General features: G+C 49.5%; 1 protein-coding gene across 2 annotated transcripts; it reads right to left on the reverse strand.

The window, feature by feature from the left end:
* Positions 1-1,209: 1,209 nt before the first annotated feature.
* On the reverse strand, positions 1,210-19,688 carry kansl1a (KAT8 regulatory NSL complex subunit 1a). Of its 2 annotated transcripts, XM_086064929.1 has the most exons (16): positions 19,632-19,688; positions 18,919-18,986; positions 12,795-14,100; positions 9,662-9,803; positions 8,126-8,188; positions 7,712-7,800; positions 7,495-7,630; positions 7,257-7,416; positions 6,550-6,705; positions 5,899-6,057; positions 4,632-4,768; positions 4,069-4,193; positions 3,942-3,999; positions 3,013-3,125; positions 2,698-2,932; positions 1,210-2,284 (listed from the first exon to the last, which is right to left on the reverse strand). In XM_086064929.1, exons 3-16 carry the CDS (start codon positions 14,030-14,032, stop codon positions 2,042-2,044), a joined length of 3,054 nt encoding a protein of 1,017 aa, XP_085921055.1. In that variant the 5' UTR covers positions 14,033-14,100; positions 18,919-18,986; positions 19,632-19,688; the 3' UTR covers positions 1,210-2,041. The 2 variants fall into 2 exon arrangements, with proteins under 2 accessions (XP_085921055.1, XP_085921054.1); XM_086064928.1 differs by lacking the exons at positions 18,919-18,986; positions 19,632-19,688 and adding an exon at positions 17,575-18,097.

Here is a 19,688-nt window from a genome sequence, read left to right on the forward strand (position 1 = left end):
TTTTTATTAGTTTGAGTTATTTCATATATGCTTAGTTTTAGTTTAGTTTCAGTATTAGTTTTTTGTTGTTAAAAAAAAAAGTGTATTACTTGTGCGCAATATAAAAAAAAACAAATGGGAGCAACGTCATCTGTAGGGGCTTTTCTATTGGCTGCTGCTAGATGGCGTCACTTTTGTGTGACACACTTTTCAAGTTTAAAGTGATTTCCAAAGTGATCGAGCAAATCCGTAGCCCTTCGTGGCCTGGTCGGTTCGCTCTTCTTTTGGGCTTCCAATCCCCGGTTTGTAACAACCTTCGGGAGTCGATAAAAACCCTTTCTGCTCTTTTTCGCTTGGCTATTTAACAGCCCACGATGACACACGAGTTGGGCATCAGACACGTTCTTCTGCTCGCTGCTAATGCTAGCTGCTAGTGCCCGCTGGACCCTCCCCAGTCCCCACCAATATGGCAACCGGCAGTGCATTCTGGGTAATCCGAAAAGGTGACATTTTGTCCGCGGCCTTTTCACGTTATTTTCTCCCTTTAAGTTTGTACCAACTAGTTTAGGAGCAGGCTACATGTGCATGCAGCTCTTGATTACTGAGATAATTGGCAAATCCGTTGATTAACAGTTTCAATTATTCAATGAAACAAAACATCCCATTCGTTCCGGTTGTGGTCATTAGTTCTGGCTGACCATTTTTTACATCTTGGTTACTTAACTTCCTAATTACGTTCAGTGTTAAAACATATAGGATAACCTCCACTTTTTAATCTGGTGTGGCAATGGCAGCAACACAATTTGTATGATGTGGAGATTTTTTTTATGCCGCATTGTTAAATCAATTAATCGCACAGGTGTTTTTTTTTCTTCTTTTTTTTAGCGGCCACATTACAAGCAACAGCTAGCATGCTAACACAACAGCACTTTGTTTATCTTACACTTTCGACAAAGAATTGTCGGTCGGTCACGAGATGGCAGGAAATGCGTAAAAGCAGCAAATAGCAATGAAAAGCGCACAATAGCTCACCCGCAGCGGCCTCAATTAATTGAGTCTTCTTCACACAGGAGGAACAGCGAGCCACTTATCACGCCATGACGAGCGGGAACAGACGTTGGGGACCGTGACGTCACATGCCAGTGGGCCGAAATGTCTTGTTAAATTAAATGTAGTTCTTTTACCTTGTTTGCAAAAACGTCTTCGCTGGTGTTTGATAAAGAGTCTGAGTTGGAACATAACTGTTTTAATGGAACTATTTACAAAAAGCAAACAAATAGTGATAACTGCTGCAACAATCAAACAGGTACATCAACATGTGACGTCACTACTGAAGAAAGAAGAACAGTGATTGGCTGAGGCAAAAAAGCAAAATGGACTTTTTTTCTCTTTTTTTTTTTTTTTTACTTTTCGTTTTGCATAGTCATCGAGTTGACAGACCGGAGGAACCAATGTGAGATGGAACAATGAGAGCCTGAACGACCTGAGCCCTGCCACCAAAGTGTTAGTAGCGCCTCCTCGGACAAGTGCGGCCGTGGGGGGAACAAGGGCGCTGGGGGGCGCGGTTAGGGCTGGGGGGACAGTAGGAATGGTTCACAAGTCAAAAGACACAACGTTACGTTGGAACACGCGACATAACCTGTCAGGAATGGAAAACGAAAGCAACCAAAGTCAACAAGTGCTTTGCTCCTTGGGGGAGAGGGCGGGCCATCCTAAATGTACCTGTTTATTTTGATGGGAGGGGCAGACTTTTTTTTTTTCTTTTCTCATGTGTCACTCCACTAAAATGTACTCGGGAATGACAGACAGACAGTCAAACTAAAGGATAGAAAAACACCCTTTGGCCATATTGGAGGAGTCGCTACATCGTGCGCTACGAGTGTACACGCCACGTATCAAAACATCGCTAAGCACCCCCGCCCACCCCATGTACATGTTTAGCCTACTACACAAATCAGACTTGTTGTAACATGTTGCGTCTATCGGCGTCAGATTCACTAAAAACTGTGAAAGGATTAGACTGATGTTTGAATATCAAACAACAGGAAGCGCACAAGTCCGCTCACGGCCGCTTGAGGCCGGCGGCGGCGGCGGCGGCAGCAGCAGCGTCGCCGTCGTCGTCATCATCATTATCATCGTCGTCGTAGCAACAAGGCGGCTCGCCGTCATCAGAGTCGTGGCGGCCGAAGACGCGGCATCCCGACAGGCTTCGCATTCTGGGCCTCGCGCGCTCGCTGTCCGCCTCGGGCTCTGGCGCCGGGTCTTCGGGTAACGGGAAGTTGCGGCGCTCCCACGGCGCCACCGTCTGGAAAAGAGCGCACGTGACTGGTGAGTAAGCGACGGGGATGCGGACGAGCGCCAGCGCATGATGAGCGCACCCACCGACTGTCCCATGTGAGGCACAAGAGGATGGAGGGCGTGCGGGTGCAACAATCGAGAGGTCGGCAACTAATAGATTAGGAAATGACCACAACAGCAAGTCAACTAAAATGTGTTGACATTTGTGCCCTTTCTCTTAGAATTATTATTATTTTTCAACCTAACGATTCCTCGAAAAAAATAAGACAGATTAGTCAATTATTAAAAAAAATCATTGTTGAGAAAAAAATGATTTCCCAATAAAGTGAACTTATTAATAAATCTTTGCGGGCTGCAGCAATTGAAGCATGCTGGCGAGCGAGTGACGAAGTACGACGACGAGACGGCGGGCGCTCGTACCCTCTCCTCGAAGGCGAAGTCGGGCGTGGAGCATCGGGTGTCCTCGCTGGACACGAGGCGGTGCGAGTCGCGCGAGCAGGGCGTGTCGGGGCTGGGGGGGCTGATGGGCGAGGGCAGGTGTCCGTAGTCATGCAGCGCGGGGTAGTGGCTGGGCTCGGGGGACGCCGGCTGGGGGGTCGGGGGGTTGGTGCCGCACAACAGCGGCGTGGTGCGCCCGTCCACCGACTTGTACGACCTGACGGAGACAAACGTTGTCAGTCTGGGAGCGTGCTGTGGCTCACCTTGTGGACGGCGGGGGCGTGGCGCTGAGGTGACCTGCTGCCCCTCCGCTTGGCCGGCGCCAACGCCATCCAGGTCCAGCGAGAACGCTCCTGGTCCTCGTACGGCTGGTGCAGCTGGATGAAGGCCGCGTCCGTCAAGTCCTCCACCTGCAAACAAAGGCAGCCATCAAAACTTCAGCTCATTTGCTTTCCAAGACATTTTCAACGATTTCCTGCCAACGTCGTCCACTTGCTCTTTTCGCCATTTCCATGCGGTTAGACAAGAAGGTTGGCAACAAAGGCTACGTTCGCACCGCAGGCAATGGCAACCTAAGTCAGGTGCCCAAATGCCACCTGTATCGGCCTGGGTCACTTTCAAATTTGTGACCTCAGCTCGCACGTATGCGACCTCGAGCAGTCTACGTCATCAAAAGTCCAATAAGCGCTCCGCTTGGGAATACTCGGAAGACGTCGGTCCATCTGCAAAGCGCTTTGGAGTTTTGGAGTAACAGCTGCGACTTTATATTTAAATCAGACTTGAAGCATCAATTTTGTGGTGATGTTCGTCGTTTAGCCACGCAGACGCTTCATTTGTTTCACGCGGCAAGAACAGGAAATCGTCGTTAGGAGCCGACTCCATGAAATGAGGAGATGGAAAAGGCTCGCCTCATTTCAACAAAATCTTATTTTGACCTCGTCTGTAAAGATGAGAAAGAGGAGCCACGACGACAGAATTTTAAAAGTCCGTGGCCCGACACGCCGCACCATACATTATTTACTTGCGTAAAACATACGTTTGTGAGTGACGTCGTTTCTTCTTCTTTTGCGGACGCATGTGCTTCACACAGCAGACAGACTCGGGTCGCCATTCATATGGAACGTCAACCATGACACCATAAAAACGGATTTGACCAAGAACTGCAGTGTGAATGCAGCCAAAAGGGCAAATTGCGTTTTTGCTTGCGGGAAGAAGCTGACACTCACCTCACGCTCGTCCTCTGCCTGCGCGGTCGGCTGCGACAGGATGTCCACGGCTCGCCAGCTGCACCAACAAGTCAGCTCGGTTCAGACGGCGCTCGCTGGGTTCAGACGGCGCTCGGTTTGAACTTACCTGGGCGTGAGGATCTCCTTGTACTGCAGCTTCTCTACTCGCGTGGTAGCGGCCACAGACATGGGAATGACAATGTTGTTGATGTCGAAGGAGCTTTCGCCACGCCTCCTCTTGACGGGCTGCAGCTGGAGCGCGCGCACACACACACGCACGTCAGCATGTTGGAAACATCCGCAAAGTATTCACAGCGTTTGACTTTCTACAATTGTTATGTATGCAAAACGTTGAACGTCACTTCAACTTGTGGGCCTGGATACTTCCCAAAAACGTCCACTCAAATTATTTTGCGCTGATTGGAGTCGGGTTGGGACTGAATGGATGATGCGTTGGCAAGCATTCACTCATTGTCCAATCCCAAATGGCTACAATTAGCAAGGAGAGGACAAAATGAGGCAGGCCTCGCCTGATTTCAATGTAGCGACTTTGCGACGGTTGCCCGGATCAATAATTCAAGAAAAATCTCCATGTGCGCATCACAATCAAACCCATGTCTTTGGTCACAATTATTTGTGAGAAATGGAGGTGGAGGGGTGGATCGTTTGCGGAGGCGGCGGCCATCTTACAGGCGTGCCAGCGAGGCCCAGTGGTGCGGCGTTTTCCGAAGATGCGGACAGCTGTCGCGCGACGGGGCTGTGGACGCCCGACAGTGATGGACAAGCAGCAGCACCGGCGCCAGAGTCCGCCAAGAATTTGGGAGAGGCTGCAGGATGGGGAGACGGACACACACACACGTTCAAGCGCAACAAGAAGCTCATCATCGCGGTGGTTCAGCTCAACATTTCCAGCAGCGGAGCTTGAGAATTCGCAAGCTCTCCTTGCCCACATGCGAGGCATCACCTTAACTGCTCCCTTTCATTCACCGACATCACGCTAAAGGACAATTTTGTTTTGAAAAAGAAAAAACAAACGCCCAAACGCGGAGTGCTCTTCAGCCAACGTCATCACAGTCCGAGTGGTGCAAAATTCCAGCAATTAATTGACAACTATTGAGAATCAATTCAATGTTGTGAAGCCGTGTTGAACTTGAAATGCTTTCAATTCTGCTAACTTTGAAGAAGCCATTAAGGCCGGGAGCACGTGACCGCGCTTCGAGCGTTTCAAGCCACGAGCGCTCCAGCTCTCCTCCGGAAAGCAGAGAAGTCATTTTCATCGATTTGGACCAATTCTTGCTCTCTTAGCCGATAAAATGCGTCAGAATCCACACGCGAGGGTGACGTGGCCTCGCAGCATGTCCTGAAATTTTATTTGAGCCTTTAAGGCTGATGCAGAATGGCGGGAGTTAAGAAATAATGACGCGATTGACGACGGCGCGGGAGCAATTGGAATCAGCGACATATTGTTAAGAAATACGTTACAATGAGCAGGTTGAAAATGTCGACGGCTTTGTAACGGAATGGACGACAAATAATTGCCACAAGATCCCCCGAGGTTATTGCAACCAACTGCGCGCCAGTGCTGAAGGTAAATACACCCGCAGATGCGACATTTAAAAAAAACAAATATATATATATATATATATATATATTGACGGTTTATAATAATAACCTTGGGTTTGTGGGAACACCGCAGGTGTAAGCTGTGAAATGTTTTTGGAATGATGTTTCTATTAGATATCAATCATTTTTCATATTGTTGAATTTCCAGGGCATTTTCAGCCATACATTTTAGAGGCACGTTTTGCTCGGCGCTTTAGGCCTTAATGGGTTCAAATCGTGAGCGCGTTGTACTTGTGAGCGTCCGGATGGAGCAAACTTTCAATCTTGTACCTTCTTCCCCCCCCGAAAAGATTGAGCAGAACCATCAGCACCAACGACGCGCGAGGCTACTCACAGTCGCTCCTGTCCAACGAGGGCTCTCGTAATCTCTTGCGACTGAAGTTCTTGTCGTAGGATCCGGGCGGCGCCGAAATGCCGTGCAGCCGCTCCGTCTTGCAGGCGGCGGCCTCCAGCGTCCTCGACTTGTCCGCTCGACTCTTGTAGTGGCCCAGCCCTGCAAGGAGGAGTCAGTCCACACTGGATTGCGGCTTTCCTTGTGCAGACGTGATTTCATGTGCTTGCGAGTGCAAAGCGCATCTTGGCTGATGCGCACCAACAACAAGCGGTCACCTGGCTCGAGGTTCAAAGGGATGCAACACTGACATTTCTGCAGGGCCTTAAGGAAGACGCATCTTATGACAAAAAGGGACATTACTCTAAAAGGAAAGCAATTCATATTCTCTTTGGAAATTCTTTTCCCTTCTATTATTGCTGTGGAAGTTGATGTTGGAGGAAAAACGCGTTCGCCATCAGCGCAAATGAAACTCATTTCATTCACGAGGTGCAACAAAACCGCAACCGGCGTCAGTTTTGACATTTTGCTTTCTAGGAGGTCAAAGGACTGCACTTGAGTTTGTAGCAAGGTGTTATTTTGAAGGCCCAGCCCGAATATGACACACGTACGTGCGTGCGTGCGTGCGTGCGTGCGTGCGTGCGTGCCACTCACTGACTGCCATGAGCGAGCTGGCGAACTTGTGCTTCTCTTTGGATGACGACAGCTTGTGTTTGAGCGAGAACTTCTTGACTGGTTTGGTCCTCTCTAGCGATCTGCCGCTCCAGCAGCTCTTCATGGCCTGCTGCACGCGAAGGCCCACACACACATCTGCATAGACACACACACACGCACACACACACACACACACACACACACACACACACACACACACACACACACACACACACACACACACACGCACACACACACACACACACCACCTCTTGTCAACAACAGAGAGCAAAATTGCTTCGATCCCCCTAACCTGAGAAGAAGGTAGCATCCGTCATTCTCTCCTCTCTGACAACTGATAAACTCTCGGGTTAGCTGCAGAGGTCTTAACCAGGCCGCTCTGATTTTGCTATCATCATCATCGTCATCATCATCATCATCGTCATCATCATCATCATCGTCATCATCATTTCTAAAATGTGTTCCCACTGTCACAATGTGTTCTATGCAGACGGAAGCGTTATTTTCCGTTTCACAAAGTCGTTGCTCACAGTTGACATGTATTGTTGTCATGTGCAGGACGTTTGTTGACGTGACGTTGTGAAGCGTATTGCCTCGCATAACGCGACGTGACGTGACCTTGGCGTACAATGGTTCAAGGTGGGCAAAGGGCAATTTCAATCAAAGCAAAAGCAGTTGAGACGGACCGTCTGGGAAGGACAGGATGGGGTGAACGCCGAGATCCAGTCTGGACAGGCGCTCCAGGACGGGCAACTGGAACTGGGCGTCCTCTCTGGGGACGGCTCGGCCGCCGCACATCACGCAGCCGGGGTTGACCCGGCACACGCAGCCGCCGCTTCGAGACGCCTGCGTGGATGACGGCACGTTGGAAAACGCCATGTTGGCCCGACGAGCTTCGCAATCAGGCGGCGGCAGCGGCGTTACCTTTCCAGTCAGGTTGGCCACCGTGCTGGGCTGGATGAGCCTCCGCCGCCTCCAGCCAATCAGAGGCCGCGTACGCGCTGCCACGCAGGTGCCGTCTGCCGTCTGCTGGTGCTTGCCGTCCACGCTCTCGCCCACTCTGCCACAACCACATTTCCATCTCCGTCATCGAGGTCGTCGTCGTCATCATCATCGTCATCATCATCATCATCATCAGTACCTGCTGAGGACGCCGTTGACCGGCTGCCCGTTTTGTGCTTTCCACGGTTCGCCAGTTCCGATGTGCTCCGCACGCTCCGAAGACGCATCCTGCAGCAACAAGGAGAAGAGTTTGCGTCCCGTTGGGGCTGGACGATACGGCCCAAAATTCTGATCATGCTATCAAATGATGGGTAAAAAAAAAATTCAACTCTAATCCTAACCCAGAGTTTCAAAAATGATGAATTGCCAAAAAGGTTAATTATATACTCATTAGAGAAAAGCTAAATGTATCAAATAAATAAATAGCAAAGTCAGAATGAAACGTTAGCTCTCAAAACAGCAAAAAACTGTCATCTGATATTTGAAATGAATACGATGTCCACTTGGGCCTCAATAACAATAATAATGATGATAATGGAAATAGTAATGCTACCTGAGAGTTAGCAGGCTCCATCTTGATTTCTTGCGGGCCGGCCCCTCCCAGCTCCACAGAACCCTGCAGGGCGGAGGGCAGCATGCAACACTCAAAAAGTTGTTCAGGATGACGCGAGAACGCAACAGAACCTTCACAGGTGAGCCTTATTTGACCTGCTTGAAATATTTCAATGTCCAACTGTTGAATGTTTCTCGACCTTTCACAACAAGAAGCTGAGCAGCAAAATCCACAACAGGTATTTGATCTGCGACAAGGTCGCCTCTCTCGAGTCCGCCTGTTGCGCAACATGAGAAGATTTGTACACGAAAATGGCAGCCTGACAAATGTTGAGACGGGCAACTTTCACGTGTTCCCTGAAAAGTACATTAACAATTTGTGATGCACTGAATATTCGGCCACCAAATATTTTCGAAATAAAATTAAAGACGAAAGAATATGGCCGAAATAGGATGTTGTGGTGACGCAAGCAAAAATAAATACATAAATAAAATCAAATAAAAAATAGCGCTGCAAGCAAGCGTTTGTTTGAATTAAACAGCGAACGCGGGGGTGAGTGTCCGCCCTCGCTTCTCGCTGGCTTTTCATCGTGCGAGTTTGCACCTGTCGGTCGTTGCAGCTCCCGGGGTCGTTGCAGCTCCCGGGGTCGTTGCAGCTCCCGGGGTCGTTGCAGCTCCCGGGGTCGTTGCAGCTCCCGGGGTCGTTACGCACACCGGAGGAGGAGAGGGGAGTCGAAAAAAAGAGCGTACTGCCGTACAGGTGAGCCGCTCTTTCTCCTGCAGCGCCTTCCCTTTACAAGAGCCCCTCGAACGCTTGCACTTTTTCACCGTTATCTCGCTGGCCGTGCTTAATACTTCAGCTAATGTTAGCACTATTGCTATCAACACTTTTAAACACGGAAACACTAAACGCCATCTCCGGGTGGCTGCAGACCTGTGCAGGACGCAGTGTGTGGATTTGCAGTCTGTTCCCGAAGCCGGTGAGCCGGTGCGAACAAATGTATGCATGTATTTATTGATTTTTAAACTTTGGTGAAGATGCGAATTTCAAGTGCGCACCCGTGCCCGCCGGTGCCAACGACATTGGCTATAAAGTGCAACGGCAGCGCCAGAAAATGCTCAACCCTGGTTTGGTGTTTCATGTGCCATGAGCCAAAGCAAACTGCAGTGTGGGCACATTTCAATTGATATTGTGCTTGGTTAAAATGCCAGGGCTAAATAAATCTTTTATAATAATATTATAATTCATTATAATAAATGCAACGAGAGTCAAAATGTGCATTATTTTTTTCGGCGTTTCGGTTTTCAACCAAGCATTTTTCAGTTTCGGCCCAAATGTTTCATTTCGGTGCATCCCTATTAAAAATCCCTTTGTGCTAATTTGGGAGTCAGGAACGATAAATGACTGCAATGGCGGCCATTGGTCATTTCCTACTACAACCTTTGTTTGCCATTCAGCTCCTCGTGGGGAACAGTGAAAGGTTCAACAGGTGGACATAAACGGGTAAAGGTGAATTTCATGTTGATTGCCTCTGACCTTGCTGGCGCGGATCTGCCGGAAGATGTCGGTCTGCTGCCGGATGCGGTACTCCAAGTCGGAGATGTGAGCCTGCAGCCAGTTCCAGTGGCTGATGATGGCCGCCCTCTCCAGCGTGTAGCGACTCTCCGCTCGCTTCCATCTGGCATGCACAAGACGTCACAGCCTCGTACGGACCCCTCCGCAATATGACGTGCAAATATGCTAGCTAGCTTAATGCTAACACTAAATAGCATCTACGTGGCTGTGTTATAATCAACCGAAGGGTGCGGCATAAAAGACAGCACCGAGTCGGGTATTCTTGATCCTCTGCTAAATAATTGGAGGCTAATGCGCCTCTGCAACGTCGCGGCGTGGAGCAAAAACAGATTTTCAAATCAATCGGCTGAGTAATTGCCCATGAGAGTTTGTTTTTTTTGGTCTAAGGTGAAGAACCGTTTGCTCCATCTGGAGCGATGGTCTCGTTCAAAATGTCAGCGCCTCACTTGGTGTTGCGTGGCTTCACGTAACTAACAGAGACATTTGAGGGCAAGTTGGGTTCTACACACAGGCGCGTGTTTGACAGGTGACAGAAGAGCGGCGTGTGCATTCAGCGTCCAACTACTGGGGGGGGGGGGTTGCAAGTTTCAAGCCTCAATTTCTCTACATGACCTTTTTTTTTTTTTTTACTCTTTGAAATTCAGCAGACTTAACATTATTTTTTCTCTCTCCACCTACTAGCAAGTGTCTTCAAGTTCCCTACCAAGAGTTAAGGCGTCAATTTTGTAAAATTCCAGCTTCATTGTTAACATGTTAACACCCCCCCCCCGCTATGCGACATGAACGGCGTGCACAGGCCGACTGAGTCGGTCGGGCATGCCGACAGGGTGTGGGCAGGAAAGAACTGCAGTAGTCATTACATAAAAAGGAGGCGGGCAGGGGGTGGAGTTACATAACAAGTGTTGAGGAACTACCAAGTCAGTCCAGATGTTTCCAACAAGCGCCACACAAACATGCAGGCCCTCACGTGACATCACTCCACTTTCATTTTGCTGGTTTTGTTTTTCCAGCATTGCCACCCAAACTAAGAGACCCAAACTAAGCCCCAGTCACTAAACACATAAGGAAGATCTTTTTTGTGCCCATGAAATGTGGCCTTTGTGGCATGAGGGTGCCAACACGTCCGTTGCAAGGGGCTGCTGCTTCAAGTGGAGCCGTATTTTACAACTGACATATTGTTAACTTTATTGTTTATGTGCAGCTAATGGTTATATTTTGACATTGTTTTTTAACCTGCTGCTTTATGTCTCTTCAATTTGCACCCTGGGCACAAATAAAGTTGCTTGAAATTGAAAGCATGAAAAACAGGACCTTTTGCCCGCTTCAGCATTGTCGACTACACAGACCGGGATCCTTTTGGCCCGCCGAGTAGAGCGTGACACGGCAGTGGACTTTCAACTCGCATCCCTGTGCATGCGTATGAGCTCTTCCCAAATGGATAATCCTGCTCCCTTTAATTACGGGACTGGGAAGGTACAGGATAAAAATATATATATATATATATATAAAAAAGTCAAGGTAAAGTTGACTCCCATCTCATGGGAATGCCGCAGGATTCCTAAGAAAATGTCAAGAGGAAGACAGACTGCACGCAGCTTACGGGGTCATTCAAGATGGCGGACACGGCAAACCCACCGACACAAATTTGGCAGATAACGCAGAGGTTGTTTTTAATCACATATATACCGTCGTTTTTATTTCTTCTTTCTTTCTTTCAACCTCCCCACAATACGGTAATAATGATCACATCGCGAGGTTGATATGGTGATGATGATCATTTGGATAGCGAGACGTCCCACAAGCTCGCTTGGCTTAAATGTTACTTAAAGCATTGTTGCATTCAATTTCATATTTGGATTGAGACTTTTTGGACATTTGTGTCTTTTTATTTATTTTTTTAAAGTCACTTTATTGTGTGTCGTATACAAAATAATTTTATGAACAAATGGAAAATGACCCTTCATTTCATGTCATTTGAAGGAAAAAGTCTGTTGTTTTTACAATGTCTTTCTTGATTTTGAGCGCTAATTTAACATGTAAAAAAAAGTACATTAAAATCTCAATGCTGCCCAAACCAAACACTCTTATTTACATCAAATTATGTGCAAATCAACAAATGCACAATTTCCGGCATTGCTTTATGCATTATATATTTTATAAATCAATCAGATGATTTAAATATCAGAATCAGAAATACAGGAAATAAGGACCTGCTTTTGAATAAAGGGTTGGAAATTGAAAAATGCTCTTTTTCTTAATCCAACTGTTTGGGAAAAAAGAACCAGTTCTTCAAGTAATTGATTGATGTGGGCAAGCTTTTCAACTTGTGCGAGTGTTCATGTGCCAAACGACGCGCAGCTTCCTGTTTGGCTTCAAAGTGAGGACTGTAAATAAATAAATATTATCACGTGCTCTTGCATCCTTGGTGCGCTGGCTGCAGTAAAAGCAGCGTGAACTTCCTGCTAAATAGTGCTCCTGGCACACGCTGGGCTTACGCGGACATTTCTGACTTGCTTCCTGCTTTCAGTTGCACTCGCGCGCATTTGCGCTGCTGATAAACAACTATGGCGCTTTTCCGTTACGTTCCCACCCACACTGAAGCCCCCCCGCAACCCCCACTCGCCCCACTATGGAGCCTAATCACCAATAGCAGTACTATTTAGTTTTGCGCCTGCAGTGCAGTCGCATGTTGCGCCACAAAATGGCGGGCGGGCTTCTTATCCCACCGTCAGCCCGTCTATGGCGTTCGGCTTGACGCGTTAATGTTATGATTCGGTCAAATATATAAAATATGTTTTGGTTCAAGCCACTGGCTGATTTGTCATGAAATGAGCCAATCGCAGCCTCCATTCCACGTGACGTCAGCCATGTTTCAGTTATGGGGATTGAAATATGGTACCAAAGTCACAACTTGGCTCGCATTTACAACACCAGCAAGGACTATTTCCATTTGTGCGTTGTAATAACTTGACATTTTCCAGTGTGAAAAGCAGATTGAAAAGTGTGTGCGGCAATGCCGATTTCTGCGCGTTGCTGGCGGGTGTGTAAAGTCCGCCCCTCCCCGCGACGAATGGGCCGGCCGCGCGCTACTCACAATTTGACATGGCGCTGCTCCACGTCCACCCTGGAGAGCTCCGCCTCCTCCAGGTCCGAGTCGCCGCCGGAACTGCTCTCCGTCACGTCCGAGTCGAAGGCTTTCTCTGCCGAGCGCAGGTTGGCCGAGCCGCTCAGGTACAACCTTTCCAGTTCCAACGGCACCGAGCCGCTCTTCAGGAAGCGGCCCAGGCTGTCTCTGTTCCCCGTCGAGTGGCGTCCCGTCCTCCACGGCGCCGAGGAGGCGGCGGCGGCGTGGTCCTTGCGGCCGCCGGCCAGCAGGCGGCTGACGGCCGAGTCCAAGAAGCCGCCCAGCTGCTGCTGAACGTGGCGCTCCACCTGCTTGGCCTGGACCACCTGCAAGCGCTTGCGCAGCCGGCGCAGGCGGCCTTCGATCTCCGCCTGCCGGCTGCCATTGAGACGCACGCGCTCCCCCACTTGAGCATCCGGCGGCGTGTCCGAAGGGTAAGCGCGGGACGGGGAGCCGCGCCGGCTGCAGCCCGGCCTCTCCCGGTCCGACTGCGTGTCCGAATTCACTCCTTCGCCGGGGCTGTGGTTGTCGTGGGAAAAGGGCGACGGCGCAGACGGTTGCGCGTTTTGACAAACTCCCGGGGAATGCTTGCGGTTAACGGTTCCTTTGACGGCAACGTGAGCCGTCCGCCCGTCCGCGTTGGCCGGAGACTTATCCCCGTTGACCGCCGCCATCACACAGCCGGGAACGCCGGCCAGCTTCTTGGCCAGGCCGTTGACGGGCGCCGCGGGCTGGCTCCCGCCGTTGGCGTTGCCGCTCATCAGGCTTTTGAGCTGGCCTCCGGAAAGTTCGATGGCGTGCCGCTTCCTCAGCAGGAAGTCTCCGCCGTTGAGCAGCGAGCCGGGCAGGATTCTGTGACTTTTCAAGACCGACTGTTTGATGAGGACCCCTTGCAGCGTGATGGACTCTTTGGTGGAGGGCACGGGGGTCACATCGGAGCAAAGGTAGGACGCCACCAGGGGCTGGAGCTTGCCCAGGGATTCCCCTTGGGGGGGCGGCGGCTGCTGCTGCTGCTCGTCGAGGGGACACGCGTCTTCGGGGGCCACCTTACACTTGGGGGGGCCGCCGCCGTGGATGAGGATGTTGCTGGCGTTGCCGTGGTTGTCGGCGCTGGCCGGAGACAAACTTGAAGACGGGGCAGCCAGTTTGAAGCGGATGTGGTGAGCTTCGGCTGGGGCGTCGGTGAGAGCGGGCGCCATCGCAGCCATGCAGTGCAGAGGGACGGGCACGGCGGCCTACTCCACGCCCGCCGCTTACTGCCCCCCCGGAGGACAGCCTGGGGACGAGAAAGGACACACTCCGTTAATACAGGCCCACCTTCGCTTGGGTCGCCGGGGACCGCAACACACAACTGGGATTAATATCACGCTGATGGCATAAGAACGAAAGGGCAGAATTGTTTGAACACAAAGACGCCGCCATGTTGGGTCAAAACACTCATCGTGTCCAAAGTGGCGTCAAAGCGCAAGTAGCGCCTTCCCCGTTCACGCGGCACGCCATTGAGCAGATTTTGTGGGAACGTTTCATTTGGATGGAAACGATGCAGCGGTCATCAGAGGCTTCATTAAGAGGAATTCCGGATCGACTCACCACTTGCAAGGTACGTGTCGATACCACGTTATGATTAGTGTCGTTCCGATACCGGGGGGTTTTTGGCGCCCGATACCGATACCCAGTTTTGTAGTATTGGTCGATGTCGATACTTGGTTGGTTTTTTTCCACATGAAAAAGCTGCCCTGCCATTGGTTCAGAGCATTCAAGGGCCAAAAGGATATCTTGGCACGGCATGCAGTGAACACGTCACACATCAGTGAATGTCGTGCACAAGCAAGACAACAAGATGCTGCATCCAAGGTCCTAGATTAGCGTCAGAAATAATGCTATCGGCATCTTACTTACTCACTATTTTAACGCAGTATCGGGGCCTCTCCCGATACTGGTATCGGGGCCTCTCCCGATACTGGTATCGGAACAACACTAGTTATGGTCGAGGTTATCATGTGGATTGTGTAATTATTTAAAGACATGGCGCCGCGGCTGAATATTTATTTACTATTTGATTTTCTTGGCAAATAAAACAAAACGGAATTAGTGAACACGTCACATTCTCCCAAGAATAGGGATGAGCGAGTATCAATACCAGGTATCGGGCCAATACTCAGCCTTATTTCAAGGTATCACAACTTGCAACGTGGTCGCCCTCTTGTGGCTGTTTTCTGATCAAGAACTAGAAATGAAAAGAATATTAAATTGCCATTAATTTCACACAATTAAAAGGGAAAGTGTGAAATTGGGATATAGAGGTCTTTCTTTAAAATTATCTTTTTTTTCTTTAAAGGTACAAGTCATATTTAGTATCGGTGACTGCTCAAAAGTTGAGTACTCGCACTGGTATGGGTGTAGGAAAAAAGTGGTTTGTTTGCCCCGGCGTCGGTACTGGCTTCGTGCCTGGTTCCGTCACAGCTGCATGCCACGCCCCCAAACACAATGTCGCTCGCCGATCGGAACATCAACGAGCTCCGTACAAGATGTATTCTGGAGAGTTTGTGAACTCACAAATTGCGGCAGAATTCAGCTTCGGGTTACCGTAACATTCCGAACCATTCAGAAGGACGCGTTGGGAAGGCTTGGCTTGGCCTTGACCCGGAAAACCTTCTTCTTCACCGCGTCTTCAAAAATGTCTTCCGGCTTCAAAGCAAAGCGAGTTTGCAGGGAAACATATTTCAGCCCCATTTTGTTTCCTGGCTTATGTTCATCACACAATTGAAGATCAGATCAAGGCTTGTTTTTCGGTTTTGAATTTCCAATTTTGTAACATGCGGCTGCCATCAACCTCTCACAGCTGAATTTGGTCCATAACTGTAGATTTTTGGTTCTGTTATTTTGACAAATGCTGAATCAATAGATGATGCAACGCGAACGGCTCAACAAACATGTCGTTTGTCTGGTTACCTGAAAAGTGATTCTTTTGGACAAACAAAGGTTGTTTTTTTCCAGCTGCACCATTATTCTTTTTTAAATAGATTTTGATCTCGTTTAAGGTCTGAATGTGGAGATGGGATTTGGCCGACGATACAAGGCCGCCGGTCACCCCCAAAATCTGTAAATCCTCAACTGGTTGTCTTTTACAGAATGCTATGTTCCCAAAATAATTAAGATAGATCAACTGTGTAATTGCTTGATTGATTTGAGAGTGTCGGAAAAAATTTCAAGTCAAATTTTTTAAAGTGGACATGTTGTCTCAGAGGAAGAAAGCCTGGCCAGCCCAGATCTAGCGGGCTCATGTCAAAAGGTTTTGCTTACTATGACATTGATCCAAAATATGGGGATACAAATGTGTCTGTGTTCCATCTGCCTTCTTGAACGCCTCCTGTGAACATGTTTAGAGAATTAGCACTAATGCTAAAAACACTTGAGGCGACGCATCCTGTTGGATCAAGCTTTCTGCCGTCTATCAAATAAACAAAAAAGGAATTATCCGCATCCGCAAAGAAATTCCTCACTATGTTGTTCATTTTAAATGTCTGGTACAACTACAGGTCCATCTGTTTGGACAAATATACTGACGGTAACAAGAAGGGGTCAAAAGAGTTTAACTGAAGAAAGACTCAATTTTCCAGAAATGTTTTCTTGCTAATAGCAAAAAATAAAAAGAATAATAGATATCATTGAAGTGATAAACAATGCTTTTAGGCATTCCATCTTTTCGTTGTTGCCGCTTAGTAACATGGCAGACGTTTAGTCGTAGCAGGCATTGAAACGAACAAGAAATTGTGGAGAAAACGAGGAGGTTTTCCAGGACTTGTCTATATTCTAATGTGGTCTGGAAACAGATGCAGGAGAGACGAACGACAGGTCACGGTACAGGGAGTGGAAAATGACACAGGAAGTTTGCCGGACACGAGTACAAAACAAAAGCAGGTTGAAGGACTGGTTTGAACTTCTCGACTCAAGCGGTCTCCTAAACGACTTGAGGGAGCATCCAGAGGAAGCAGAAAGAAGCCAGGCCAGGCTCCAGCGTCTTGCTAACTAAGTCGGTGGATTTGGGGCCCTGTGACGTCACGGCGTCTGCTCCACATTGTGTCAAAGGGGTTGTTGCGTGCACATGAAAGGTGCGCGACGGGACCAACAACATCCACCATCACGTACGTTCACATGAATGGCCTCACTTGTTTTAACTGCAGCCGCCAGCCGCTACGCCATGTTGGGACTTCCCGGGCGGGCACATTATGTAATCTGCCTTCCCGCACACAAACACAAACCAAACGTTGCATTCGTGGCCGACAAACATGCGAAAGTCTTGCTGCCGTTGACACAACGTGGGCACGCACGTTGGCGCCAGTCGCCAACAACAAGAAGAAATGTCACCAAGGCTGCTAACGTTAGCTCGGCTAGCTGCTGATGCAACAAACGCGACGAGAGCCCCCAAAACCACCGCAAGCATCGTTGCGTCGATACTCTCTCGAGTCTCGAGCACAAAACACGTCCCGCGAGCCGCGAGCCGCCCGCCAACGGCGCCGAGGGCGAGCGAGCGGGCGAGCAGGAAGGCACGCCTCATTACGCAAGGGCGACGTTTAGCCGATTCGTTCCCGGAGCGACGTTGAACGTGCGGCCCGCGCGGCGAGCCACTTGTCCAGCCCGCCCGCCTCTCCGCGGAGACGCGCCGACGGGTTGGGAGGCGCCGCCGCCGCCGGGGCGCAGCAAGAAGGCGAAGCTAGCTGCGGCTAACAAAGAAAAAGGAGGAACCTACCACGTGACGAGCTCGCACTATCCGAGGGAATTCTTCGCCCAACAATTCCCTGCACTCCGGTCGGGGGGGTTCTGTGGGAGGAGGGACGGGGGGAACAAGGGCAAGGAGGAAAAAAACGGCGGCTGGAATCGACCCCTAGGCCATCAATTTGCCCCGAAATGCAACCGGGGGCCCGCCTGACGGGGGCCACTCGGCGGCTCCGTTCCGGATCGAGGCAATGGACGAATCAACGATCTCCACCTCGCTCGCTCGCTCGCTCAGCCTCGCTCGCCTTCCGTCCCCAATTCACACGCACAAGGCCGTCGAACGAGTCCTCCCGGGCCGAAAGGCGGTCAAGTGGAGAGCATGTCCGGGCGAGCCTCGGCAAAATTCCCGATTTGCGACGGGCCCAAGGCGCTCCGGGCGGCCGTCGGACGCTCGCCTTTTTCTTCGCTTTTAGGGAGAGACGCTGAGAAAATGGCGGCTAGCTGCTCGCTCGGCTTTGAGCTGACAAACACACGAGCGCCGCACTGCGCGTGCGCACAAAGCGCTGCCAGGAGGCGGCAAGGCGGCCCCGGCAGTACTTTGGCTCGCCGCCAGGGGCAAACGCACCAAACATCAACAACAACCGACGACATAAAAGCTTCAAACGTCATTTTTGCTTCTTTTGCACAACAAACACTTTCTTTCGCTACTTGAATACATTTTCCACGTTTCCCTACTTGAGTGTTTAGTTTTTTGGAAAGCTTTGATATTATTTTCCACAAAAGCACTTGTATTTTCTTTCTATATTTTCGAGTCGTTTTAGGAAACCTTTTGACTTTTGCTCCATTTTCTTTCAAACAAAAGCAAAACTTTTGGTGGAGTTACACGAGTACATTTAAAATAACTTGAATGGAGTCTTTCTTTTTCTGGAAGCTTTTGACTTTGCCTCCCTTCAGTGAAAAACAGCCGTGTACTTTCCACACCTTTGTTTTTGTTGCTTTTCCCAACCACCGCGGATAACATGACGTGAATAGAGAGGGACGACATCATCCGCGGTTGAGATCCGGATTATGGCTTGATTGACATCAAGGAGGGAGCATGAGCAACCGTTGGGCGAAGCAAGATATTCCCCATCCGTGGCATTATCTCGGAGAAATGTTTGATGTTGTCATATCCAAGAATGATTGGCGGTGAAAAATACATTCTCTGTCTAGTCGGAAAAACACACACGACGTCTATGTCGACTTTTTCAATTATTATTAGCTAATTAAGCACATTTTTTTCAGTTGACAATATTATGGGAACACATAGTTTTGATAGCTTATCACCACCTCAAATGTCGTGACAGAGCCCCCCATCCCCCAAAACAAAATGGTGTACCTTCAAGTCCATGCTCGTCGCCTGGCAATCGTTGGTAAAGTATTCAGAAGAGGACAACCGTGTGGCACCTGAAGGACAGGAACGCAATGTTAATTGATATGCAATCAAGAACTGGACAGCCGCTGTAATGAACTTTCCATCCATCTTCTCTCGCGCTTGTCGACCTTCCCGGGTTGCGACCGGTCCTGGTCCTATCTAACGATTTGGACTGGTCGCCAGCCAATGTCATGGCACACTAACGCCACACAGGAGTGCATGGTCCTAGACTCGAACCCAGACCCTCCCGCCTGCGAGCCATCCGTACTCCCACTAGTCATTCATGCCGCTGGTCATCGCTAACGCAGTGAAGAAAGTTGTCCGCGATTCTTCATGTCAACGTTGAGCGGTGACAAGTTGCGGTCGGGACTTTTTTTTCCTGGCTGACGCGCATGATTGGCCGCTGCCAGATGTTTTTTGTTTCGTTTTGGGGTCAAGTTTGATTTGTGTTGAAGAGTTTAGCAGCTGGAGCTAATGCTAATCACGTAGCCCGAGCGAGAGCAGGCTAAGCTAAGCTAAACTAAGCCTCAGCGACTTCGAGATGACTTCAGATTGAAAAGTGAGCAAAATATGTGCTCCGTCCGGACAGTGAAAGTTGATCGCAAATCGCTCTTGGGTCGTGACAAGCGTCGCGTTTGTCCACTTCCAGCAAATAAGCAAGCAAAATTGTTACTGACCTGCTGCTTGTCCTGTTACTAAGCGTTTACGAGCACCTAACGACCCCCTGCGCTGCT

This window comes from Leptonotus elevatus, chromosome 20, assembly GCF_054856555.1.
Source record: "Leptonotus elevatus isolate MCC_2025b chromosome 20, RoL_Lele_1.0, whole genome shotgun sequence".
NCBI classification, from domain to species: domain Eukaryota; kingdom Metazoa; phylum Chordata; class Actinopteri; order Syngnathiformes; family Syngnathidae; genus Leptonotus; species Leptonotus elevatus.